Source organism: Lycium barbarum, chromosome 3 (genome assembly GCF_019175385.1).
Source record: "Lycium barbarum isolate Lr01 chromosome 3, ASM1917538v2, whole genome shotgun sequence".
Lineage (NCBI taxonomy): Eukaryota > Viridiplantae > Streptophyta > Magnoliopsida > Solanales > Solanaceae > Lycium > Lycium barbarum.
Genome location: NC_083339.1, coordinates 15,848,361 through 15,875,587, shown reverse-complemented (window position 1 = coordinate 15,875,587; position 27,227 = coordinate 15,848,361). Strand labels below are relative to the sequence as shown.

Genomic DNA, 27,227 nt, shown 5'->3' with positions numbered 1-27,227 from the left:
AGAAAATATATACATAACATATCTAATTTTGTGAAAAAACTATGAATTTGGGTGCACCATAATTTGGAGAGAGAGTAATATTAGGAATTGCAGCTAATGTAGTCACGCTTGTGCCTAAAGTTATCCTCATCAATTATTCATCGTCTCCCGTAATTGAATGTGAACTACCAATGATTTCATTGGATTATTTATAGCGGTACGATTATGATGGTTGCTTCGAATAACAAACCGTAGTCCAATAAAAATAAATTACAAAATTGTTTAAAAATTGTTAACTCAATAATGATAAACCAATAATATATTTTTTTTTATTTGTTAAACCGATTTTTGCACACTCCTATACAACTAGTGCCAAGAAAAGCATCCTGTTGTAGAGCGAGGTTGGCACAATTAAGTTTCTAAATTCCAATTGATGAATATAGATGGAATGACAGAATAAAAAGGGTGAAATATAGAGGAAATGACACAACACACACGAAGAAAATATGCAATAAATGCAAAATAGAAAGGTATGTATAAAAATTGGAGAAAAGAACGTGGACGGCAGGATTCGAACCTGCGCGGGCAAAGCCCACATGATTTCTAGTCATGCCCGATAACCACTCCGGCACGTCCACATCTTGGTGACCATCTTCTTTCTAATATATCCATTTAGAGTTTTTCACATCCTTTTAGAAAATAATAACTTCTAAAAAAAATAGGTATTTTGACTAAATTACCCTTAATTAATAAGACTTTTGCTCATTTATTGTCTTGAGTAAATAGGGGCAAATCTGAAAAAATAAAGTTAATTCCGTTTTAATTTTATAAGTAGACATTTATTTTGAAGCAAAATAAAAAAAAATTAGTGGACATTTATTTTGAGACGGAGGTGGTCTATTTAAACGAAAAGGCATTGGGGCCACCAATAGCTAATAATGCCAAATAATTTTTCTTGTGCAGATATCCACACAGTTGGGTTTTAATGTTATATTACGAGTTGCTTCACATATGGATTAATTTCGCTCTATTTATATTTTAACGTACTTTTTTTCTTTTAGTTGCATATAAACTCGAGAGTCAAACTTTGCTATAGATAAGAAAAAGAACAATTTTACTATAGCTCCCCATCAGGGTGTTATTAAGCATATTAAAAACTTTGATTAAACATTAATTATTTTGCTCATATCATTCTCAAGAAAAATTTACATTGGTACGACAAGTTGAACTACACAACAAACAAATATCCTGTCATGTTTTCAGCCAATGTTGTTTTTCTTGGTCTATGAAGTCTTTTTCCCTACTAAGTTCCATTGTAGTTTCAATGCAGTCCGGCAGAAATGACAGACAAAATTCTTTTGGCAATTTTGCTAAAGCCGTCTTTCAAAGGCACTGTCCTCAAACGATGTAGGGAGAGAAACAAATTTATGGACACAGCAAGGGCAAGCAAAAGTTACTTACTTGTAGGGATGTAGTAGCTCAGTTGGCTGGCTACCTGAACTTTCATCTTACTGGTGAGGGTTCGAATCCGCACGTTGTAATCCCCTCCCCCTTTTCCCTTCTCCTATATAGTAAAATTTAACCCAAAAAAAAAAAGTTATTTTGATTTGTGTTTCCATATCTAAATAAAGTTTCACTTAGATTAATGTTGGGATTAGGGAGAGTGTGGCGCCTAAAGGGAATGTTTTTTAAGTCAAAATTTTAAAAGGGGTTTATCGTGTACTACTCCACGATTTATAGCCTCCTTTAACGGCCTCCTCTACCGTCCGTCTGTGAGTCCCCAATTTTAAAATTAAAATTTTTTTTGCTTGCAAATCGTGTATCCCTACACGATTTGCAAAACATTTTCTTAGAAAGAAAAAAAAACTAATAGCAAATAGTGTAGGGGTACACGATTTGCCTTTTTTTTTTAAGGGTTTCAATAAACACATACTAATAAAAAGATAAACATATGATAGTTAGTCATTTTATTTGCAAACCATAATAAAAAGGAATTTTGTCCTTGTAATATATAACGATCATATTTAATTCATTTGAAATGTTTGATTTAATTAGTCCTTTTATGTAGGATGTCTATATATGGGCTATTTTGATAATGATATTACCGTCAAGTATGAAGTAACCTTACAAGTATATCATACCATATGGGTGATTAAGTAATGGAACAACAATAAATATGGTAAATTTGTGAATATGACTAACAAAAGTATTCAAAAATGCACATTATATTTAATCAAAAATTAAATATACTTAATCAGATATCGGGTTAAGTATAAAATTTACCACTTAGGGTTAATTACTTACCACATCACATGTAATCTAAGAAATTTTCTTATTTATTATTATCCAAAATGAAGTCATCTGACAAATTCAAAATGTAATCTAAGCTTTTTCCCAAATTATTATAATCTAAAGTCTAAACAGTTTGAGCAAACGATTTGAGACCTTCAATTTTGATGATTCAACAAAAAACTAACTCATATTCAATTTTGACGACAAAATTCCTTTTTATTATGGTTTGCAAATAAAAGGACTAACCGTCATATTTTTTTCTTTTATTACGTATTTATTGAAACCAAAAAGAAAACATAAGTCAAATCATGTAGGGGTACACAATTTACAAAAGAAAACATTTCCTTGCGAATCGTGTACCCCTACACGATTTGCTATTAATTTTGTTTTTTTAAATGCTTTGCAAATCGTGTAGGGATACATGATTTGCAAGCAAAATAATTTATTTATTTTTAAATTGGGGACTCACAGGCAGACAGTAGAGGAGGCCGTTAAAGGAGGCTACAAATCGTGGACTAGTACACATAAACCCCTTTTGATTTATCGTGTAGTCGACAACCCTTTCCAAATTTTGGCTTAAAAAGCATGTCCTTTAGGCACCGGAGGCTCAGGGTTCAATTTAGGTCAATTTTTCACCAAGAGAAAATCAAATCAATTAAGTTGATATTTCAATGTTGTTTTTCACCAAGAGAAAATCAAATCAATTAAGTCGATATTTCAATGTTGGAATCAAATCAAACCAACTAAGTCCGTTTTGCTTCGCTTAGCTTCAGCTTTTCTTGATTTTTTCAATTTATTCAATCTTTTGACCTTTTTAAAAAAAAAATGAATAACTATGACAATATACTTCCAACCAATTACAATGATCTATATTCCGGTATTTTTTTGCTTCAAACCACATTATGTATTTTCAAAACCAAAACCAAACAAAAAAAAGTGTCCGATTTTGTTCTTCAGTTTGATCCGATTTCAATGTGGTTAGATTTTCCATGAACACTCATGGAAGACGTAATACAGCACATAGACAAAAGGATGTCGCAGCAGGGAGAATATACAGAAAACCAAATAACCAGAATCTTGGCCAACATGGTAACATATACTATTTAAAGTTGGCAAAACTTATATACATTGCTGACTAACCCAATATACTCAATCCGCAGTGTAAAATACTGAGAAAACTAAAACGAGAGAAGAATTCGACAAAAGAAAAAACCGAGGCAAGTGTATCTTAGGTCCTGTCTTTCATAACAAGTCAGCCATACAACTCTATATGAAATCAGCATCGCCGCCAAAATGCGGTAGATCTGGATGAGGCCTTCCACCGCCTCCAGGCCTCCTTGGATCCCTGCATGCAATCATAAGATGCCATTAGTAAGAGGCAAAATAACTTACCGTCTTCTCAGAAGTAACTTGCAAGGCTGCATTATTTTCAGTCGAGAATGTAATTTGCCAACAGAATATTGTAATCGCCGTGTAGATGTATATTCTTTATCACGTAGAAAAGCAGAAGATACTAAGGTAGAGTTTAGAGGTTTTCCTTCTTTGCTACTTATGCTTGCTATAGCAATTTTGAGTTCACATCTAACAAGTAAAAACCTAGATGGAAAAAGCGGAATTTCACCAAAAACTAACAAGCAAAAAAGTATGTTGCATCAAACTACCTGATAAAGCGACCTGGCTCAAAGCCAGGAACATCTGGTGGACCATACGGGTCAAAACGGGCACCAGGTGGAACACCCCTGTACAAAAAGACGAAATAAAATCAATCTTACCATACACATTTTCCCATCTCTGAAACGGAAGGGGAGAGAGAGAGAGACTTACGGAAGTCCTCCAGGTAAACGAGTAGGATCCCCACCCATTCCACCAAAAAATCGAGGGTCATTAGGCCCTGCATCATAAAACATAAACAGCTCAGTTTGCAAAAGACACAATTTCGAATTCTTACCTGAACTCAGACAAGGCTAGTCACACACCTACAAACATGCTCCCATCACCTCCTGGTCCGCCTCTACAATGACAGATAGGGTGGGGTGAGAGGGAAGACAAGATTAGCATATATAAAACTTAGAACACACCGACTGGCAAGTGCCATTCACCATGACAAATTAAACAACGGAAAAGATAACAAACCTGGTTGGGTAAACTCCAGCACCAGGCCCGGGGAAAAGATCACCACCACCAACACCAGGAATGGGAGGAACCACATATCTGTAATCCAGACAATTGAATAAGTAAAAATTATGTGCCACCTAAAATAAAACACGATATCAAACTCAAAATCTACAAAATTTCCCAATAGGTCAGTTCAATGCCTTCGGAAGGGGGGAGGAGGGGCAGTCAATGACCAATACTACATGAATTTCTGCTTACTAACAAAAAAAGCTGTCTGTACTTGGAGAACAGCCTTACTACTTGACCACCAGCAAGTTACAAATAGTACAAATCACTGCCACAGCCACTACCACTTAACAACTCATCACCGAAAGAGTAATGTAGACCATTACAAACAAACTAAATCTGGATTCCACTTAGCAAGTGCTCAAATAACAATGTCTTGCTTTTGGTCCATAAAACACACCAAGAATTCCTAAAAACACATCCTTGGGGTTTCAGCTTATTTATAGCCTGTTTGGCCAAGCTTATTTTTCCCCAAAAGAACTTATTTTTTTCAATAAGTGCTTTTTTTTTTTTTTTTAATGAGGTGTTTGGCCAAACTTTTGGGAGAAAATAAGTACCTATAGGGAATAGCAGAAGCAGTTTTTCAGAAGCTTAAAAAATAGCTTCTGCCCAAAAATGCTTTTTTGAAAAGCACTTTTGAGAAAAATACACTTATAATCACTTTTTAAAAGCTTGGTCAAACACTAATTGCTACTCAAAAGTGCTTTTTAAATTAATTGTCAAACACAAACAGCTTTTCGCCAAAAGCACTTTTCAAATAAGCTGATTTTAGAAGCTTGGCCAAACAGGCTATTAGTCTGGTATAATCTGAGAAAGAGGAACACTAAAAGAAGCGGCTGAAAAGAGTGGAAGAGAAAAGAAAATCATTGCACTTTCTTAAGAGGAGTGGAAAATTTATGAGGACTTCGTATGACAAAGAACAAGAGGACAGAGAGAGCTCTGAAGCTTAACGCTTGAAATGCTTGAAAAGCCTACCAGTCACAGAGAGACAAAATTCATCTCAACTGTTTTTCCCGGTGAACAGAGAGTAACAACTGCATCCCAAATTTTAATCAGGAACAATCCTGAGTACCTAAATTTATGTTATTTCCTAACGTGCAGGATGAAAGGCCTTTTAAGAGGAAATGTAATCCTACCAACACCACAGAACCTACAGGACAAACCTGAAAACTAGGTTGTGAAGGCAGTAGGGTTGGGTGTATGGGAGCAACTCCTCAAGTGATTGAGTTACTTCTACGGAAAGAAGGAAAATTGGACAAGTATCTTATACAGCATAAAGATCTCTTCTTAAGAGAAAATTTCCCCAATCTAAGACAAAGCCAAATCACTTAACAAGGGTAATGCCTCGGCTAGTTAAACAACAGGAAAAGGCTGGGGAAAAAACATAGCAGCAAGAGCAGGTCACCACTGCTATGAGCTCCAACAGCAGCACAGAGGGCTACTGTTCAAGGATCTAGCCAAGCGATCGATACAGAGACCTAAGAGGTGAATAAGCCCTTGAAGAATACCCAAATACCTCAAATATAAGAGTGACTTCTCAAATGATTAAGCTATTTCCCAAAAAAGGATAAGATGTCTGTCATATAACTCAGAGAAACATGAGGGAGCTATTCCAGAGTGGAATTTCTAAATGGACTAACTAATTCGCTCTTGCATGAATATAAACTATGTTGCTCGGACTCGGGTGTGGGTATTCGATCCGGGTGTGGATCTAGAGGTCAGATCCTTCACAATCTTAATATTAAGATTCGAGGGTACGGATCCAAGTATGGACACGGGTGCGGGGATTCAGCTAACATAATTCAAAATTCTAATTTTTAATGACATTACCCTGAGGGAAAAGAACCTCCACGCTGATACGGGTAGTCAGGTTGGCGTTCAACATTAGGCTGGTCCCTGAGTCCTCCCTTTTCAGAACTGCGTAAAAGGAAGCATAATTCATGATTTTAATGGTCACATCACTAAAACACAAACTGAAAAACAACCGATTACAAGTACCTTGAAGTTTGAGTAGAGGAATTTGCCGTAGAAGAACCACTATATTTAGTCAGGATTGCTTTGTTCAGTTCTCCTACCAGCTTTCCCAGATTCTTGAACTGGGTGTTGTAGTGAGTTCCCCCATCCTCCACAATGTAGTCTTCAACACTGCAAATTACCAAGATGGACCCATTAGAACATTCAGAACGTAATCCCTGATTAACTAGCAATTAGCAATGGAAGGGAAAAAAGATGCCTTCTGTTCCACCCTTCGCAGGGGCCATAGGGCAGACCCAGAGGGTGGTTGATGTAAAGAAACGAAGGAACTTGCCTTAGTTCAAGATGAAGAGGCTCGTTATCGCCATCCCTGAATGCATCTATAAGCAGTTTATTGTTCATTGCAAGGCACTTTACCAACACTTTTTTGGAGCTCTTCTCAGGGTTTGAATACACGAACGCATAACTATCCTCAAATTCATTCCAATGATCAATCCCCACCTCATCTACTCAAAAGAAAGAGACACAATCATTGTAAATATATATGATGGATACTAAGCATTCCAATTAAAGAAGTTTCTTTCAAATAACTTGAAAATCTCAGAAACAGAACTGCAAAGAGGAAGAAAATGGAAAAGGAAAATAAAAGGGATATTAACAGAAACTGAAGATTCCGTTAATCTTTGACACCCACAAAGATGTACAATAGAACAGACTTGAATCAAGGCAGGTACTCATCTTCCCTCTCTTTTAACTAGACAAGGACAGACTAAACCTTAATAACATACACTAGGAGACTAATTTTGCAATGGGAAGAAGAAACACAAAATGATGATATTCCACTCAAAATAGCAAACCTAGTAAACCATCAGTTACAATTGTGATTGCTACAGCACGACTTAACACAATAACAATCCCACCTATATAGGTACTTACTTAACGTAAAAAATGTGCTAACCAATCACCAAAACAAAGTTAACATCTACTTATAAAAAATAAAGGGAAAAAATTAGATGAAGTTACATCTAATCCTTTGTTTTACTAATTAATCAAGGAAGTTGATATCTAATTCTTTCAGATAATTCAGTCATGCACCAAATAGTTGCAAAAAGAACTCCCCACTGTGATTTGGGAAACATAGAAGAAGCCGACAGACTTGAGTGGCAACCCATGAAGTACACCTGAGTTCAGCATGCTATCTCGATTCATTGTACTTAAATGGCTTTTGAGAAATATACTCATGGTTGACATATCAAGTTTGTCGTTGAACAAACTAGTATTCTTCTTAGAGTTCCTCCCACATCAAAAAGATGCATATAAAGATTAATAATAGGCTAATTATGATTAATTAAAATGTAACCATGTGACCACATTCAAGTCAAGTCATCAAGAATGATAAACCGCGAGAAAGATGACCTACTAGATCAAATTCAATAGAGAAAACATGATAACGTAGATGAAGGATCAAAATCAAAGATCAAAGATATGTCTAGCCACAAACATGGGCCCCCTACAGAACACGCGTATGACCATTTAGAGCTCCATAGAAAACCACAAAAGTTTATCAAAGAAACCTCTAAATAAAGGACCAAACTCATGATCTTCAGTTTGTATTCTAAAATTGAGCTTCAATGTTCCTTTCCAATTTTCTCATGTTTGGTTGGTCAAAATGTGATTAAAAACCATCTGTTTCTACACTGTAAGTTTACACAACAGCTTTGGAGAATATTTTTAATCTCAAAGGTATAGCCTGGACCATGCCTAGCAAGGTTTCAAAGGGGCTCTAAAGAGTTGGGAAGAGGCAGGATTGCAGGCAAAGAACAGAAATAGATTGAGAATTGTCCCTGCTAGCATATGGTGGGCAATATGAAAGGAGAGAAACTCCAGATGTTTTGAGAGTATAGAGAATGGAGTGCAGAAGGTCAAGTTGAATTGTATTTTATTGCTTTGTTTTTGGTGTAATCAGGCCTACTCAGATGATACTATTTCCATTATTGATGTATTAGATTCAATATAGGATTAGAATAGTAGAGTCTTGGAGTACTTTTGTAGATATGGTTTCAGTACAACCTATGTACTGTTTTGTTCATATGGAATACAATACAGTTACCAATTTAAAAAAAAAATGTGATTAAAAACATTTTCTCTAGCAAAAAAGGATCCTTAAAAAAAAAGAGGAAAATGACTTTCATAATAGAAGTAGGGAAAATAAGTTCCATAAGTGACATTCTCCTCCCCACCCAATGCCCCAATCCCAGCCCCAAACCCCCACTCCCCACCACCATAGTGTTTTGCTAGATTACATATAAATGCCTTTGGACTGACATTTTTTTTTTCTTTTTGACAATGGTAACATAATAACATTTTCTTGCTTACTTACAATACACTGGAAAATAAGTAAGAAACCCACTTGTTTTCCAAGAAAACGTTTTCCTTCATACCTAAACACCCTCAATGCTTTCTATTTCCAATTAGCTGTGCCACTTCCAATCAAAATAATCCCGGAGGCAGCGTTTCCATTGTATTCTCAGGAGAAATATAACGGAAAGCTAGATTCATGACTTAAAGTCTTCTTATGGTGCTAGTTTCTCTATAAAGCTCATCTATTCATCTTTATTTAAGGGGGAAAAAAAAAGTAAAGTTTCTCCATTCTGGTCTTTAGCAATAGGAAATAACCTTTCTTTAAGAATACTAATCATAGTTAAAGACATCATTTCTAAAACAAAATAAGGGGTCGTTTGGTAGGAGGTATTAGAGAAAATAATGCATATATTAGCTTTGGTACAAGTAATCCCTTGTTTGGTACAATTTTTCAACCTATGTATAACTAATACATAGCAGACGATGGTACTCGCAATACCAAGACAGTTATACATGCATAAGCATAGTTAAAGACAAAATTTCCATTGAAGTCCCTCAAAGCTAAAGAACACGGAAGGTCTTTTCGTAACATTCCCTTTTTTTTAGAAATTATGCAATGCATATTATTTTTTGAAACCGTCGACAAGAAATAATCTCAACATAACAAATACACCTTATTCAGCACTATTCTTATAAACCCTACCAAACGACCCCTAAAGTCACACAATCCTAGAGTTACATTCAACCAAGTTAAACTATCAAAAGAATATAAAAATAAAGACATAATCATCGCCAAAAGCACAACATTGTGATTCTAAAAACTCTAATCACACAAATTCCCAAACTGAAACATCAAAAACCCAATACCAAAAAATTAAATAAAATAACACCCTAACCACTATCCCACCTACTCGGCTCAAACAAAAACCCGCAAAGCCCAAAACTTCGAATTTGATAATAGTGCAAATAAACTTACCAGTGGAGGAGGAAGAAAGAGCGTCATCAGCAGGGGCGGAGCTAGGTTAGGCCAAGGGGTCCCCCTTCGTTAAAAAATTACACTATTTTTTATCTATATATAGTAGTTGTTGAATAACTTGACTTCTTCCTAGTAATGCTGAGATTTGTTATGGATAGGTTTACTATGTGAAAACACAACCAAGCAAGGATTAAATAATACCAGAGCTAAAACATGTATTATTTTCTCTAATACGTCCTACCAAACGAACCCTAACATATAAATTACCAGTTGGAAAATAACAAACCCGATACTAAAATTCAAATAATACTAAGACCCTAACCACTATCACACCAACTCGGGTCAAAAAAAAAAAAAACGCAAAGCCCAAAACATAAAATTCGATAATAAACATTACCAGTGGAGGAAGAAGAGAGAGCGTCATCAGTGAAGGCATTAGGGCCAGTAGCGTGAAGAACAAACCCAGACGCAAGAAAAGCAGCGTGTACAGCAAACGCTACTTTGTCGTGGGCTTGACGGAAAGTGGGCCTGGCGGCCCGTATTACTGCCATCACTGATTGCTCTGTTGCCATTCTAACGGAATTGATTGATGACAAGAAGAAGAAGAAGAAGAAGATTAGTGTTCTGTTTTTGCCCTTTGAAAGAGTGCAACTTACTGCTTTTTTTTGTTCTTTGATGAAAGAGAACTGTTTAGTGCTTGTAGCAGAAGAAAAGGCAATATATATCCCAAACCGATTTCTCTTTTTTCATTCTAATCAGGAAACTATAATATGGAAAATAAAAATATATCAAGAAAAAACATGTCGGTTTTTGTTTTTGGAAGAATTAATGCATCGAAAATTTCCTAAATTTTTTGAGAATTTCATACTTTCTAATTCTAACTATTTAGAAGAGCCGGTTGAGCACCTTTTTCGTCGTCCAACCGGCTCCTTTTTTGTCGTCATTTCCAAGTTTTTTTTAGAGCCGGGTGGGCACCTTTTTCGTCGTCCAACCGGCTCCTTTTTTATCGTCATTTCCAAGTTAAAAAAAAATTATGACCCCATATATATTAAAAAACAACAACTAATATTAAAAAAAAAATTGGGCTCCATATTAAACACCAACCAGAAGAAAAAAAAGTGAAACCCACCACATCCAAACTCACGGGAAAAAAAAGTGGACCCCATATTAACAAAATCAAGCAAAGAAAATCAAACAATTAAATCAATAATGATGGATTCATTGCCACATGCGTATCAACCCATTAGTCGAGCAAATGAAATTATTGTACAGCAATATACTTAAAATACTTATATATTAAAATAAGATTAATAAATGTGAAAAGAGATTAATGTCATAAAAGAAAAAATACTATTAAATGGAGATCAAATAATTAATAAGGTAAATTAGTGAAACTATAATTCTAATTGACGTTTCCTTAAAAAATCGTGTAAAAAATAACATGACAAGTAAAATGAGTTAAATAAAAAATATTTATTAAAAATTAAAAAATAGAAGTTCTTCATGGACCCATATTAAACACCAACCAGTATTAAAAAAAAAAAAACCACTATTAAAAAAAAACCAACCACTATTAAAAAAAAAGTAAAAAAAGTGAAACCCACCATCTCCAAACTCACGGAAAAAAAAAGTGGACCCCATATTAACAAAATCAAGCAATATAAAAAAAATGAATCCCATATTAAAAAAAAAAAAAACAATGTCAAAAAAAAAGTGCAGACTTTGTATTCGTAGCAAACACTAATATAATAAAGTTTTAAATACAGAGCACAAATTACAATGTTATATTAATCTTGTTTTGAACACAGTATCCCATATTGACAAAATCAAGCAATATAAAAAAAAAATTGAATCCCATATTAAAAAAAATAAACAATGTCAAAAAAAAAAGTGCAGGCTTTGTATTCGTAGCAAACACTAGTATAATAAAGTTTTAGATACGGAGCACAAATTATAATGTTATATTAATCATATTTTGAACATATTATATATATATATATATATATATATATATATATATATATATATATATATATGTATATAGTGCAAACTAATAATGTCCAAAAGGGTGGGTCCATACTAAACAACACCAAGCAATATAAAAAAAAAAAACTATATAAAGCATGAGTTTAGACCCATGCTTCGTCATCCGTTGTCCCTTAAAAAAAAGGGTGGGCCTCATACTAAATAACATCGAGCAATAAAAAAAAAAAAAAAAAAAAAAAAAAGTGGAACACACCATCTCCAAACTCATGGAAAAAAAAAAGTGAACCCCATATTATCAAAATCAAGCAATATCAAAAAAAAAAAAAGTGAACCCCATATTAAAAAAAAATATAATGTTAAAAAAAAAGTGCAGACTTTGTATTCGTAGCAAACATTAATATAATAAAGTTTTAGATACGGAGCACAACTATAATGTTATATTAATCGTGTAAAAAACAACATGACAAGTAAAAAATAAGTTAAACAAAAATTATTTATTAAAATGTAAAAATAGAAGTTCTTCATGGATCCATATTAAACACCAACCAGTATTAAAAAAAAAAAAAAAAAAAAAAAAAAAAAAAAAAAAAACCCTACCACTATTAAAAAATAAAGTGGAACCTACCATCTCCAAACTCACGGAAAAAAAAGTGGATCCCATATTAACAAAATCAAGCAATATAAAAAAAGAGTGAATCCCATATTAAAAAAAATAAACAATGTCAAAAAAAAAGTGCAGACTTTGTATTCGTAGCAAACACTAATATAATAAAATTTTAAATACGGAGCACAAACTACAATGTTATATTAATCGTGTTTTGAACACAGTATCCCATATTGACAAAATCAAGCAATATAAAAATAAAAAAAAATAAAAAAGTGAATCCCATATTAAAAAAACAAACAATGTAAAAAAAAAAAAAAAAAAGTGCAGACTTTGTATTCGTAGCAAACACTAATATAATAAAGTTATAGATACGGAACACAAACTACAATGTTATATTAATCATGTTTTGAACATAGTATATATATATATATATATATATATATATATATTATATGCATAAAAATAGTGCAAACTAATAATGTCCAAAAGGGTGGGTCCCATACTAAACAACACCAAGCAATATAAAAAAAAATTAAAAAAAACTATATAAAGAATGGGTTTAGATCCATGCTTCGTCGTCCGTTGTCCCTTAAAAAAAAGGGGGGGATGGGCCCCATACTAAATAACACCGAGCAATAAAAAAAAGGAAGAAAAAAAAGTGGAACTCACCATCTCCAAAGTCATGGGAAAAAAAAAAGTGGACCCCATATTATCAAAATCAAGCAATATAAAAAATAAAAAAAATAAAAGTAAACCCCATATTAAAAAAAATATAATGTTAAAAAAAAAAAATACAGACTTTTTATTCATAGCAAACACTAATATAATAAAGTTTTAGATACGGAGCACAAACTACAATGTTATATTAATCGTGTTTCGAACATAGTATATGTATATATATTATATGCATAAAAATAGTGCAAACTAATAATATCAAAAAAAAAGTGCACCCCATAAAGGGTGGACCCATACTAAACAACATCAAGCAATATATTAAAAAAAAAAAAGTGGACCCACCATCTCCAAACTCATGGTAAAAAAAAATGGACCCCATATTAACAAAATCAAGCAATATAAAAAATAAAAAAAATAAAAAAGGTGAGCCCCATATTAAAAAAAAAAATAATGTCAAAAAAAAGTGCACACTTTGTATTCGTAGTAAACACTAATATAATAAAGTTTTAGATACGGAGTACAAACTACAATATTATATTAATCGTGTTTTGAACATAGTATATATATATATATATATATATATATATATATATATATATTGTGCAAATTAATAATGTCCAAAAAAAAAAGTGCACCCCATATTAAAAAATCAAATCATATTCATGTAATTTTCAAAGTATCTCATTAAGTCAATAATGATGGATTCATTGCCACGTGCGTATCAATCCATTAGTGGGAACAAATAAAATTGCTTTTCTTCAAAAGGTTAAGTAGTCAAACTATACAATTTTCTTTCTTTTTTTTATATTAGCCTGAGATCTAATCTAGATATTAAACTGTTATATTTGCTATTTTGTCATGTCATTTATTTGTTATGTTTACTAAAATAAATATACTTAAAATATTTATATTTTAAAATAAGATAGAATTTAATTACTTTTTTATTTTTATTCTTACTCTAATAAATGTGAAAAGAGATTAATGTCGTAAAAAAAATATCAAATGGAGATCAAATAATGAATAAGGTAAATTAGTCAAATTATAATTCTAATCGACGTTTTCTAAAAAAACCATGCAAAAGACAACATGACAAGTAAAATGAGCTAAACCGAAAATATTTACCAAAAATTAAAAAATAGTATTTCTTCATTTAAATAGAAAATCAATTTCTACTTTATTTCGTTTTAAACATGTAAAATTAATTTAATAATTTGAATTAGAATTATCCAAATCAAAATTTGATAAAAAATAATAAGTATTTTACACCTTTAAATTAATCGAATTAAAATTGAAAGTATCAACTGATGCTTAAATATTGCTATTGTTTTATCTCAAAGAGAGGAAAATAGTTTCCTTTTAAACAAGTCTTCTCTTTTAAAAAATATTAATAAATTTGCCGATTTTGTATTCGTAGCAAACATTAATATAATAAAGTTTTAGATACGGAGCACAAACTACAATGTTATATTAATCGTGTTTTGAACATAATATATATATATAATCACTATTCAAAGACAACTACATACACATAGATGCACTATAAGCTAAAGTGTTGGGCCCGTGCGCAGCACGGGCATAGGCCATCTAGTTTATTATTATAAACCCTTCTGAACTAGTACTCCCTCCATCTCAAATTATCCGTCGTGGTTACTTAAAATAGTTATCTCAAATTAAAAATAGGATAAACATTTAATGGAGAGAGACTATATGTTACACCTTGGAAATTTCCCTCGCTAGCGTACAGTGATTAGGCCAATGAAGGGTATGACGTATATGGTGTTTTGACGAGGGACAACGTCCTTTAGACTGGTATTGAGGTGTTAAACAATTGTTAAGAAGGTTCCATAAGGGTCGGAGATGAAGCGAAGTGATGGAAATGAGATTCAGCGAACTGGTGGATTATACGGTCGATTATACGGACCGTATAATGCTTTTACGGCCGTATAATGAACCGTAAAAGAGTCACAGAATGAGGTAGAATGAGGTTGCTGAAGGGATGATTTTACGGTCAATTATACAGACCGTATAAAATTATACGGCCCGTATAATACACCGTCAAATTGACACGGAAAAGGGTAATCACTGGAGCAGTTTTACGGTCGATTATACGGACCGTATAATGATGTCGGGACAGATTTCAACTTTATAAAATAATGATCCAAGTCCATTTTATTTATTTCCCCTTCTCTCTCCACGACCCAATCTCTCTCTAGAACATTCCAAAACTCTTCCAATACAAGAATGCAAGTGAAAATCAAGATCAATAACACCCAAATCATTGAAATCAAGAGTGTGAAACTCACCAAAGTTCATCTATACCAAGAAATTGCAAAGGAAGTGAAGTAGGGTTTTTAGTATAAAAGAGTATTGCTACTCAAGACTTGTTCCACCATTATCTAAGGTATGTTTTATGACTTTATCATGTTATTTAAGGTATTAGGAAACTAAGAAGCTTGAATTGTAGAAAGACATGGGAAATAGGTCTTGAATGGGTGAATAGTGTCACCATTGAATGATAGTGGAATGGAATCATGAATGTGACGTGTTGTGATTATGAATACGTTATAAATGATGTTTGTATCATGAAAAAAGAATTAAATGCGCGAAAACACAATAATGAGTTATAAGGACAAATGTGGGGAAATTAGAGAAAAATGGTGGAATGTGGTGAATATATAAATGATGGTTGTTGATTGTAATATTGTGGATGTTGTTGAGAACGTTGGGAGTTGATATGGACTATAAGAAAAGTAGTATAAGTAAAGGAAGTGCTGCCCAACTTTCTCTAGAAATAGCGACGTATTCCTTAAGTCGACTAACTAACGTTAATACGGATTCTTTCGTAAAGGTAGCGACGTGACACTAAGGAGAGCAAGCGACCGATAGCTCAACTAAACGACAAAGGTATGTGAGGCTAGTCCTTTCTTTCTAATGGCATGAATCCTATAGCCTAAGTTCCTTTCCTCTCCAGGAGTTCCTATATTCCGGAAAGCTAAAAGCCTATATCCATAAACGTCTATGTAAGATAAGAGATATGATATGATGATGCCATATTGATAATGATGTTATTTATTGCTTACACTCACCTTATGTATTAATTCCTTCAAGGTGAGGCAGAATGTCGATCATTGCTCCGTAATGAAATCGGGGGATCACGACCTTACGTCACCCCGATAGAGTATAGTTGATCTTGAGCTTTATGTATGTACTATAATAATATGAGCATGTTATGATAATATCACACCGCGCCTAGTTGGTCGGGCAGTCACCGCTAAGGCGGACAGCTATACAGATACACCATGACCATTTGGCATGGGCAGACACCACTAGTGGGCGGCATGAGATGGTACCCCGGACGCGGGCTATTGTTATTGATTATCACACCGTTCCGATATGGACGGGCAGTTTACATATTATGCATATATGATATGATGATGAGTATGAGTAAGATAGCATGCATTACTTCTCTTATGATTGTCACTCAGATCCAGATGTTTCATACTGATGTCCTCATTATATTATTGTTGTCTTTCTTCATTATTCATGCCTCTCATACTCAGTACAATATTTGTACTGACGTCCGTTTTCTTTGGACGCTGTGTTCATGCCCACAGGTAGACAGGGAGGTGAGCTTGATCCAGATTCTTAGTAGCTGTCAGCTGATTGAGAGCACTCCATTGTTCGGAGGTGCTTGTGATTCTCCTTTTGGTATATATGCATATTTTGGGCACGGCGGAGTCTTGTTCCGTCTATATGTTTAGTATGTTAGTAGAGGCTCGTAGATACGCAGTGTGGGTTAGATGGTTTCATAAGATGCTATTATGTGTATATATTATTTTGGTGGCCGAGAGGCAAATGTATATAAAGCATTTATGTTTCCATATAAAATATGATTTTCCTACAATTAGTGTATAAAGTTGGTAAAAGAGCATTAAGTGAGTAAGATGAGTAGTAGCTCGAGTGGTGCTCGGTGGCTAGCCCCGGGTACCCGTCGCGGCCCCTAGCTGGGTCGTGACACTATATCTTACAAATAAATAAGAATAAAGTAGTCACTTATTTCTCTTAATTAATATTTCTTAAGGGGCATATAAAACAAAAAAGCGACAGATAATTTAAGACGGAAGTGTACATTATTATTAAGGAAAAAGGTCAAAAATATCCCTCTACTTTGGAATAAGGGCTAAAAATATCCTCCCAACTTATTTTGGGTCAAAAATATCTCCCCGTTATTAAACTTTTCAAACATATCCCTCTTTTAACATAAATATCCAATCGCCCCAAATAACCATTTTTTGACCCGATCCAATAAAATATTAACCCCTAATTCACAATTTCCAGTACCGTGTTCCATTAGAAAGGTTACTGAAATAAAATGACATCTCTGAGTTATCCGCATTTGCCAGTATCGTGTTCCACCTTGAAATATTACCGTTGATATTATGACTTTTTTGTATCTAAATTTGGAGTTAGGAGAAAATATGCATTATGAAGTGAATCAAATCATAGTCTTTTTACATGTAAAGTTCACTGATTATCTCTGGTATGGTACGAAACGAATGATAAAAGTAGAAAAACTACAGCTAGACAGGACACAAGAGATGATGGAAATGGTTAGGGGTGGGAAACGTTTGGGTATTGTTTGGTGAAGTAGGGGTTAATATTTTATTGTATCGGATTAATAATGGGTCGGGTCAAAAAATGATTATTTGGGGAGATTGAATATTTCTGTTAAAAGAGAGTATGTTTGACAAGTTTAATAATGGGAGGAATATTTTTTACCCAAAATAAATTCGAAAAGATATTTTAGCCTTTTTTCCAAAATAGAGAGATATTTTTGATCATTTTCCCTTATTATTATATTAAAATACTCCCTGAAGTGCCATGTGTTGAAAAAGCTATTTTAATTTCGCAAAAAGCATGGAAGCATAAAACTTCGTCGACGTGGAGTGCCCAATAGCTAATTAGTTAATTGGTCCAGAAATATATGTTTCTAACAATTTCTTGTTATTATTAGATACTGGACCCGTGCCAGCACAGGCCCAACATATATTTATAATTTAATCGATGTAATTATAAGAATCTTTTAACATATTCTGCGATATTTCTTTGTTATAATTAATCAACATTTCAATAACTAATTTAATTTTATCTCTATGCAATTTTAAGAAATTTTCAACATATTTGACGAAGTTTTTTTAAAGTCACGTGTGAAAAGCTAGAAGTTTTGAAAGCATGAATTCTATAATTTGTGTTATAGTATATTTTTTCAGATTATTTGAAATGCTTTGAGACGTTATATATTTATGTGATAGTAAATTATTTCATTAAGCGTAAAATTAATACCGAATAAATATTTTTAACATTAGTAAAAATATTATTAAAAACAACAACAATACTATAATCTTTGAGTTCCTTATTTCATCTTTAATATGTTGTGTAAATAAAATCTTAATAGAGGAGTAATTAACCATTGAAATATATGAAAAATACAAGTTATGGAAAAGTGCATTGTGATCCAGAATTAATAGGTGGGGTCCACTGCTGTTAAAGAAAATCCAAAATCGAAAGGCATGAAAATAGAAAAAGAAGATGGGCCCCACAACATAGGAAGTCGAAGTGCAGCTTTTCCGGAGGACACAAATGTCAAAAGTAAAATATGGGCTGCTTTTGATGTCCAAGAATGAAAAAGTACACATCATAAGGCAATTAAGTACAATATACTTAAGCATTGAAATGAGGCAATACCGAAAATACCATTTGATTGGCTAGCCCACATGTCGACCAACACCTATTTGCTTTAGCCTCTTCTAAATAGTACTATGTCGACGATCCTTCATCTAAACTCATCTTTCTATATAGTGTTATAATTGTAGTTTTCATATAAATGTCTTGTTTCTTATATCTCTCCTCTCTTTTTCTCTCTTTCTTCTTCTTCATCATCTTCTTTTTTTTTTTGTGTGGATGATTCATCCTTTTTTAGAGTAAATTTCATAGATTGTCATATTATTATGATTTTTTTTTATTAAAGTCATTTGATTGTGTTTTCTAACACAAATATCACAAAACTTTCAATCTATTAAAACAAAATCACATCTGCCAGAAAATTTAACTTTCGATGAATAATATATTTTACTCTTTTTTATTTTTTATTTAATAAATTAAAAAGTACCGATCCGACCTGCACCGATCCAAAACCCATATGCAGAAATTGAAAAAAGGTGAATGAACCTGATAGTAAGAAATGTGTTACATTTTATTGTATAATAAGAAATTAAATTTTGTGGAATAATAGTTACTATTACTTGAATCAGGTAATAATATTTTGGAAAAAAAATAATCAAATTCATTCTCCTGACCGCAACCCCCACCCACCAAAAAAAAATGTTATCTATCATTTTTGTTTCTTTTTTTTGGGTGATCTTGAAACAAATAAGGGATAGAGGACAATAACAATTATCCCTTAATCCTAAATGATCGAGTATGAATCACTTATATGAGTTTTCGCTGACTATCATTTCATTTTACGTTCATCTTAATCAATATTATAAGAAATAAAATAAAAGTACTAGAAAGCATATAAATCTCTAACAAGATCAGAAGATTACTAGAAACTATAGGACCTAAAATACCACACTAACACGACCAAATCATTTTTTCAACTAATGGAATCTAAGTAGATAGGAAATGAGTAAAACATCTGTATTTTTATTCAATTTTTGTACAATAAAAATTCCAAAATCAGAATTGACATACGGTATATTTACAATTTTCTACCAAAAGGGGGTTGCAATTTTCTAATTGCAAGTGTACAAAATCCACTAGAATCATACTGCTGCTGAGGAACTAGGGGAACTAGGCTCCACATTACTCTTCCTTCTAGTTGCTCTAATGTAACAAAAGATTGCCACAAAGAATGTTGTTGCTAAGCCTCCAAGAATCACTCCACCTCCAAAAATTGACTTGTCAACTGAATGATGATGCTTAATCTTGATTTCGTCATGATCTTGATCAACATCATTATCCTCTTGTTGATGTGGAGAACCAATTACTTCTTTCGGAAAATTAATGCTCTTCTCTTCTTCTAGATGGTGCATTCCAAGTTTTCTAATTGAAGATGATGGACTAAAAGCAGGAGAATTTGCAAAATTTGATGCATTATCAGCCATGGCTATAGACACAAATGTTAAAATCAAGCAAAGAACAATAAACTTAGCCATGGTTGTGAATTCTTGAAATCGCGTTGAATGCTTGTTATTTGAGGTAATGTTGCTTAAGACAATGTCTTGATAGCCTTATATATAGAGATCTTCAATGGAATATCTCACAACCATGTGGTTGGATGGAAAGTTCCAATTGTCTTAGTTATAAACAGTTTTTTTAGAAGAATAATTTAATTGTTGTTATGAAATTGTCTGCAAAGTAGGGGAAATCAAAGAAGGTGCACGTGGAACCGATAGATTATTTGGAATACCAACTTGATTAATTAATGAAGGGAACATGATGTTTCTTTGTAAGGTACTGATAGCATTTATTTTCAAATATTCTGGTTGATCGTATTTGTGCATACTTCCACTAATAAAAGATCTCTATTTTTTCAGTGAAAATTTTTCAGTGGCTATTTGACTTATTTCCCACTAAATGTCGGTGGAAAAAACTTAAATAATAGTGTTTTACACGGAAAAATTTGGAAGTTTCTCAGCGTTTCAATGGAAACCTGTTTCCCACCATGCGTTTTCCAGTGAACTGATTCGGTGGGAATGAAGTGAAAATCATATTTTATAATACAAATTTTTCACTAATGTCGGTGGGCAAAATCCCTATTTCTAGTAGTGTTCGACTATTTCACTGGTACTGTATATGTTATCTTCCATCAAAATAAATATTGAGTAATTCTGCCTCCCAAAATTTAGCCAAATAAAACAAAATCACCTCACTTTTTTTTTCTATTGAAATTTAAATTCTGATCTCCAGGTTTTCATCCATTTGGTTGGCTACTGGACCACACTCCTAAGTGCTTTTACTTCAAAATATTACTCAAAGTGTGCTTAGTATAATGGATGATACAAACTTCAATAAATCTTAAGTTGAATCTTTTGTTGGGGGATGTGGCCTTCCCTGGCTAGCTTTTACAATTGGCATCTCCTAACAGCTGTGTCTAATAGTTAAATTAATAGTTTTGACAGTTGTAGTCTAGCAAATGCAGAAAGAACTGAGATGAAGTTTCTACATTAAACAATAGTGAATGATCAATTATATGGACATGATTTTCATCAATGTGAAACGGAGTTTGGCTACTATAGATAGGAGCAGAATAGTAAAAACTTATTCACGCTCGAGGTTACATACCAAAACAAATTTAGGGTAAAATGATTTGATAAGGTCGAGATATATTAAAAAAAAAAAAATGGAAAAAGATTAGATTTTGCCTTGCACATTGCGAAATGATCCAAATTTATCATCTGTTAATAACTAGGGTCAGATTTACCCTTGTTGTTACCAAAATGGGCTAGATTTGTCATTATTAACTAACAACGAAAGCATTTCAGCACATGAGTCTTTTTTAGTATGAAAAATGATCACATTTTTCTTTGAACCATGTGAAATGATCCAAATTGGTTTTTGAATTTTGAAGAATGGAGTCACTATTTCGGCGGCTACATCATCGTCTTCTTCGACTCTCAGGACCTCCAACGGCCAGATCTCTATCTTCTAAGCTTAAAATGAATCATTCTCAAGCATCAAATATGCCCAAAAACTCAAACAGTAATTGATTGCACCTCTAAGTTGAATTCTCAACTCTGTAATGACTCTATCAACATAACTCCATCACCAATCCTTCTCAAATCACCAATAGTGATGTCAGAGCTTCATATTGACCTGCTAATACTGAAACAAACCTAGATATACAAAATTCAGGTCTTAAATCATTTAGCAGTATTGTGACGGTCAAGGTGGGATTATAGTGGTTGAGGGTTGGTCTTCTAGCGGAGGTAAAATGGTGCCTACGAAAGTGGTAAAGATGAAGGTATGTGATTGATCGTCTAGATGGTACTTTTGGTGTGGATTTGCATGTGTTTCTGTGAATGTTATGAGTGAGAAGTGATGGTGGAGTAATAGTAGACAAATTGTATTTTTGAGAATAAAGCGAATACGTTTTTATGGTGATGATCGATTTAGAGGGAGAGGACTGAGAAAATGGTGGTCAAATCTAGGCTATTTCGCAAAGTTCAAAAAAAAATCTGGACCATTTCATATAATTCATGGGAAAATTTGACCCTTTTCTTGTAAAAAAGGCTCACATATTGAAAAGTTTATTTGGTTAGTCAATAAGTGAAAATCTATCCCAATTTTGTAACAAGACGAGTAGATCTAACCCCAACTATATATCAATTGAGGGTAAATTCAGAGGATTTTGTAAAGTTTAGGGCAAATTCTGGACCTTTGACTATAGTAAAATGTATTTATGTACAAACATATTATGCATCTATTAATTTGGTGTAAATATTGAGTACATGAAAATGAAACAATAGCCAATTTTTTTTTTAATTTAACTAATAGCCATTTTTTTTTTAATTTAACTAAGAAGATCAAAACAGGTTCGAGAACTATTTTCTCCCCAACATTAGTAGCAATAATTGAACCAAGAATCTAAGAATATCTGCATTTGTTGGACAAACATTGTTCTTTTCCTCGACCAAAACCATAACTGATGAGCATCACGTTTGTGAGAAACATTGAAGATTTCATCAAATGACAATCCGATCTAATTGATTACTGAAGTCCCATTATCAATTTACAACTATCCCATATAATGCAGCCAAAACCTCTTTACAATTGCTTAGGATGATTCCTTCTTTATAATGTGATAGCTTAAACAACATTTCACAAATCCGATGGGTGTCTCATTAGTAGTCAAGGAAAGAATCTGTAGAACCCTTTGTTTATGGATTTGATTAACTAAGATGCCCATCAAATGGGAAACACCTAATGTATAAAATAAGAAAGATTGGACTGGGAGACACCATACTAATTCCATAATATTAGCTATCAATTGCATGTCAGCACACTGTCTCATCTTCAATTATGAAAAAACTTATTGCATCCATTTTAAAACAGAGATATTTGCTGGCAAAGCGATGGCCAACTGAAGATCCAGCAATTATCAAAACCAACAAAGGTTGTACGTGCAGCCTGGTCTTGGGCTGATGTTTTCAGTAAGGTAGCTATGGGGCACAAGACCACATATTCCTGGAAATGCTGAGTACAAAATTTTGCAATTACTCCCTTTGTCCCAATTTATATTACACGGTTTGACTGGGCATAAAATTTAAGAAAGAAAAGAAAGAATTTTGAAATTTGTCATCTAAAACAAACATTAGATATTTGTGTGTCCGTAAATCATTTCATTTAAAGCTAAATAAGAATAAGTTAAGTTGTTTCAAATTATAGAAATGTGTCATTCTTTTTTACAAATAAAAAAAAAAACGAAAGTGTGTCACATAAATTGAGACAGATCAAATAGTATTAGTTAACGACTTGATTATGAAATGTACTTGGACAAATTGTATAATGCATAGTACTTGGACAAATTCTATAATTCATTTTATGATCACCTTTTGAAAAGAAAATCATAGAGACCGCCAGGTGTACCAAAACTTGGTGAAATGAACTTAGAGCCTAAAATTGGGGTTAAATGATCAATCCATGATTAATAGGTTGAGCTGATAATTTAGAAGCTTACCAACTGACAAATTATATCGAAGAGGAAGCAAAGAGGATCCTTCATTGCACCAACCAAATTTTTAGCATGTGAAATTCTCAGAACCTCAAATTTTGAATCAATATCCTTATTAGTCGCCTATTTCATTCATTTTTTCAATAATCAACATTCAAAATGCAGTAAATAATTCAAACCGTGACATGCACCTAACCTATTACTCGCTAATTTCATTTAACCTGGTAACAAATTATATATTTACTAAAAAAATATTATTCCCTACCCCACCTCATTAGACGGTTGGAGGGTTGAAATTTGATCATGCACTTCCTCAATGGCCCTTAAAAACAACATAATACCATCAAATGCGAAACAGAGTGGGAGTAGGCCGGTTAAGTTTAACTATGATAATACGTTGATGAACGTCAAACTCCGACTAGAAATGAGCATATAATTCAACCAAATGCTGTAAAGGTGCTAGAAGAAAATGATCAGATCAAAACTAGAATTACATTAAACATAGATACATGATATAATAAACTCAGGCTTAACTACAATGTAAACCTGATAATAATTTTTCATGCGTCTATGGGTACTCTTAGTCATAAAATCCAAGAACAAAAAAGGAACAAGGATAAAAAAGTAGCACCAACAGGACAACTACTTCAGTCCAAGCCTCAAAAGTGAAGTTGAGGCCCATCATTCATGCTGCAAAGGCTCAACATTTAGATGAGGAGCTTCTCAATGGCATCCTGCATTAGAAGAGAAACAAGCATTTCAGTATTACACAACGCAAGGAGATCAATATGCAGAAGAATAAACATATAAATAGACGAGAAACAACCCTTTAGAAAATTACCTTTAATTGCTGTATTTGAGATTTCAACTGGCTTCCCTCGTTGCTCGTCACCGAACAAGCAATCACAGGACGGGTAACACCACATGCCCTGCCAAGAGCTTGCTTTGAAGGGACAAAGACATATGGCACATTCTGAAAGAATTTGGGATGAAAGGAAAAAGTTAGAACTCTGTACTTAAAACCAAACTCCCTTGTTATCTCAAAGATCATTTGAACAGCACGCAAAATAATTTAGCACCAAACAAAGGATACAAGCAGCAGCCCAGAACCTGAGCAAGGTTAGTCTAATAAAAGTAGCATTGAAAGACAGGAATGAATCATATACTCGGATCAGTTCAAGAACAACAATTCTAGGTATAACTATAACTAAGAGACCATGCAGATACAACCAAAGAAACAATTGGATATAATAAAAGGCAACAAATAAAAACAGTTGAGTAAAAGCAAGGTAATTTAGCCCTTCTACTGATAATGGCATCCCTTGCAACTGCATAATTCTAATAAGATTTCTCCTTTTTAGCTGTCAAAGCTTTTTGTACATAAGTGCGTTTGCTTATCATAGAGAGTGATTTTCTTATTCTAATTTAAATCTTTTCACATCACATCAGTTTATATATGTTATCCAGTTCTCTTTGTTTATCCACAGAGCTGCCATGTTGATAAAAGTTGCCCCAGGGCGTTGGTTCAGCAGAAAAGTACTTAGCATGGATGTATGGTAGCCGAACATCACGAGTTCAATTCACCACAATTTACCTCATTAGAAAGACTTTTTAAATGAAAAGTAGTCCCCCATATTTCTCTTGATCTTACCTTAAAGAACACCTAAAAACTTCAAATTCTATAAGCAAGAAACATAAGTTTGACTAACTCAGAAAATTCTCCATAACCTCTTGAGTCAAAACAAAGACAATAAACTTAACAAGTAACATGACTATTGGTACCTGGCAACTGGCTTACTAGTTCAAAAACATTTAACACCATGCAATGAAATTGATAGAAAATGCCAAGAAATTGGAAGAATTTGCTTAGTCAGGGTTGGTCTTTTGCTGCTTTAGTTATATTTTCAAGAGGAACAGAATATTACATGCCAAATCATAGAACAAAACAGGAAACAGCTAGAAGACTCATGTTTGATACAAACTCTTCAAAATGATAAGTTTATAAAGGGGAATGTGCATAATATACACATGGTTTCAATAGAAGCTGAAATCAGAATAATACAACCTCACACAATATAACACAAAAGAGTACCAAACATAACTCTTGAAAATGCCTATAACTACACCTGGAAAAAAAGACCTAGCGAGAGTCCCTTATATAGATACTCAATGTTCGTTACCTCTATTTGGAGCTGTTCGGTCCATTACTCAATAAAAAAACAAGGCACAACACCAAAAATGGGTGAAAGAATATGGTAACTTTTTGAAGAAAAAGGAAAAATATAAATCACCTTATCTTCGGCCAGGAGCGGAAGGTGAAGAAGGATTTCAAGGGGCTCAGTATCTGCGGCCATGACAACAAATTCTGAAATTCCTCTGTTTAGTGTCTTCGTCGCTGAAACAGAACAAAAACACAATTTTATCTATCTTTCGTTAACCACTAAGCATGAGCGGGACATTCATCTCTAAAGTACAAAAAAAAATAATTATATCTTGATGTCTCAAAATCATAACAGAGACCATATAATAAAGTTACAAAAAATAATACTCAAACAATCTTTCTGGCTTTTATCACAAAAAAAAAAAAGATTAAAAACAGGTCTCCTTTGGGGCTGAAATGAAACCAACCCAGTTTACTCTATCTTTAGTTAAGCACTTAACATAAGAGTAACTTATTAACCAAAATACCATATATAAAGCAAGTGTAAGAGTTAAGCACCTTCATTAGCACCCTTTTTAAGCTGCTTATAGTTAGCAGCTTGTTGAACCAAATCCATAATGGTAGTTGTAAGCTGTGAATCAGCAAGTGGGTATGCTTTTGGGTTCACACTTTCTGTTGCCTGCAGTAATTAACCAACAACACACAAATAAGAAAAGTCAAGCAAAAAAGTGAAGGCTTGCAATAAAATTATGAGAAAGAGAGAGAGAGAGAACCATGGCAGCCGCTAGTGTGGGTACAAGGAAGAGTTTAGGGTTTAGGGAAAGATGCTAGGGTTTAAAGGAAACTCTTTCTTCTGCCCGACACTATATAAATTGGGTTATTTTGCGAGGTACTACTCTGTCTATTGACCAAACCAAAAATATCCCAACATTGTTTTCTTTTTTCCTTTTCTCATATATATATATATATATTTTTTTTTTTATTTGTTTTTTTTCCTTTTTATCCCAATGCTTACAAAAACAGTAGAGCTGTCAATAAGGGCCGGTCCAACGCAACGCAATCCAACGCAGGCAATTCGCAGGAATGCCCTTATTTGGGGTGGTCTTTAATTTTTGGCCTTCATTAAAAGGCTTTGGTTTCAAGTTCGAACCCCCGCTCAGTTAAAAATTAAAAAAAAAATCGCAAGGTAGAGCTTGAATTCACAAGAAAGAGTTTTGCAACCTTTACGCAAAGTTTGTTAATCTCTACCTTAAGGTAGAGATTTACCTTCAGGCATGCCAAAACTCTGCATTAAGTGAAG

The 27,227-nt window shown here is 33.4% G+C and overlaps 3 protein-coding genes and 1 non-coding gene across 4 annotated transcripts; all 4 read right to left on the bottom strand.

Annotated features, from left to right (window-relative positions):
- Window positions 1-535: 535 nt before the first annotated feature.
- TRNAS-AGA (transfer RNA serine (anticodon AGA)) lies at window positions 536-617 on the bottom strand. The gene has a single exon. It is a non-coding gene; the product is annotated as a tRNA-Ser (tRNA).
- A 2,731-nt stretch (window positions 618-3,348) lies between these two features.
- LOC132630526 (probable proteasome inhibitor) lies at window positions 3,349-10,504 on the bottom strand. Its single transcript, XM_060346104.1, has 9 exons — window positions 10,161-10,504; window positions 6,761-6,932; window positions 6,451-6,597; window positions 6,283-6,369; window positions 4,405-4,482; window positions 4,248-4,282; window positions 4,096-4,162; window positions 3,933-4,010; window positions 3,349-3,616 (listed from the first exon to the last, which is right to left on the bottom strand). The coding sequence occupies exons 1-9, from the start codon at window positions 10,333-10,335 to the stop codon at window positions 3,538-3,540; spliced, it is 918 nt and encodes a 305-aa protein (XP_060202087.1). The 5' UTR covers window positions 10,336-10,504; the 3' UTR covers window positions 3,349-3,537.
- Window positions 10,505-19,855: 9,351 nt separating this feature from the next.
- On the bottom strand, window positions 19,856-20,248 carry LOC132630386 (uncharacterized). The gene has a single exon (XM_060345967.1). The coding sequence runs from the start codon at window positions 20,246-20,248 to the stop codon at window positions 19,856-19,858; it is 393 nt and encodes a 130-aa protein (XP_060201950.1).
- Window positions 20,249-24,236: 3,988 nt separating this feature from the next.
- Window positions 24,237-26,858, bottom strand: LOC132630525 (uncharacterized). The gene is made up of 5 exons (XM_060346102.1): window positions 26,701-26,858; window positions 26,486-26,606; window positions 26,058-26,161; window positions 24,608-24,739; window positions 24,237-24,500 (listed from the first exon to the last, which is right to left on the bottom strand). The coding sequence occupies exons 1-5, from the start codon at window positions 26,701-26,703 to the stop codon at window positions 24,474-24,476; spliced, it is 387 nt and encodes a 128-aa protein (XP_060202085.1). The 5' UTR covers window positions 26,704-26,858; the 3' UTR covers window positions 24,237-24,473.
- Between the last annotated feature and the right edge of the window lie 369 nt (window positions 26,859-27,227).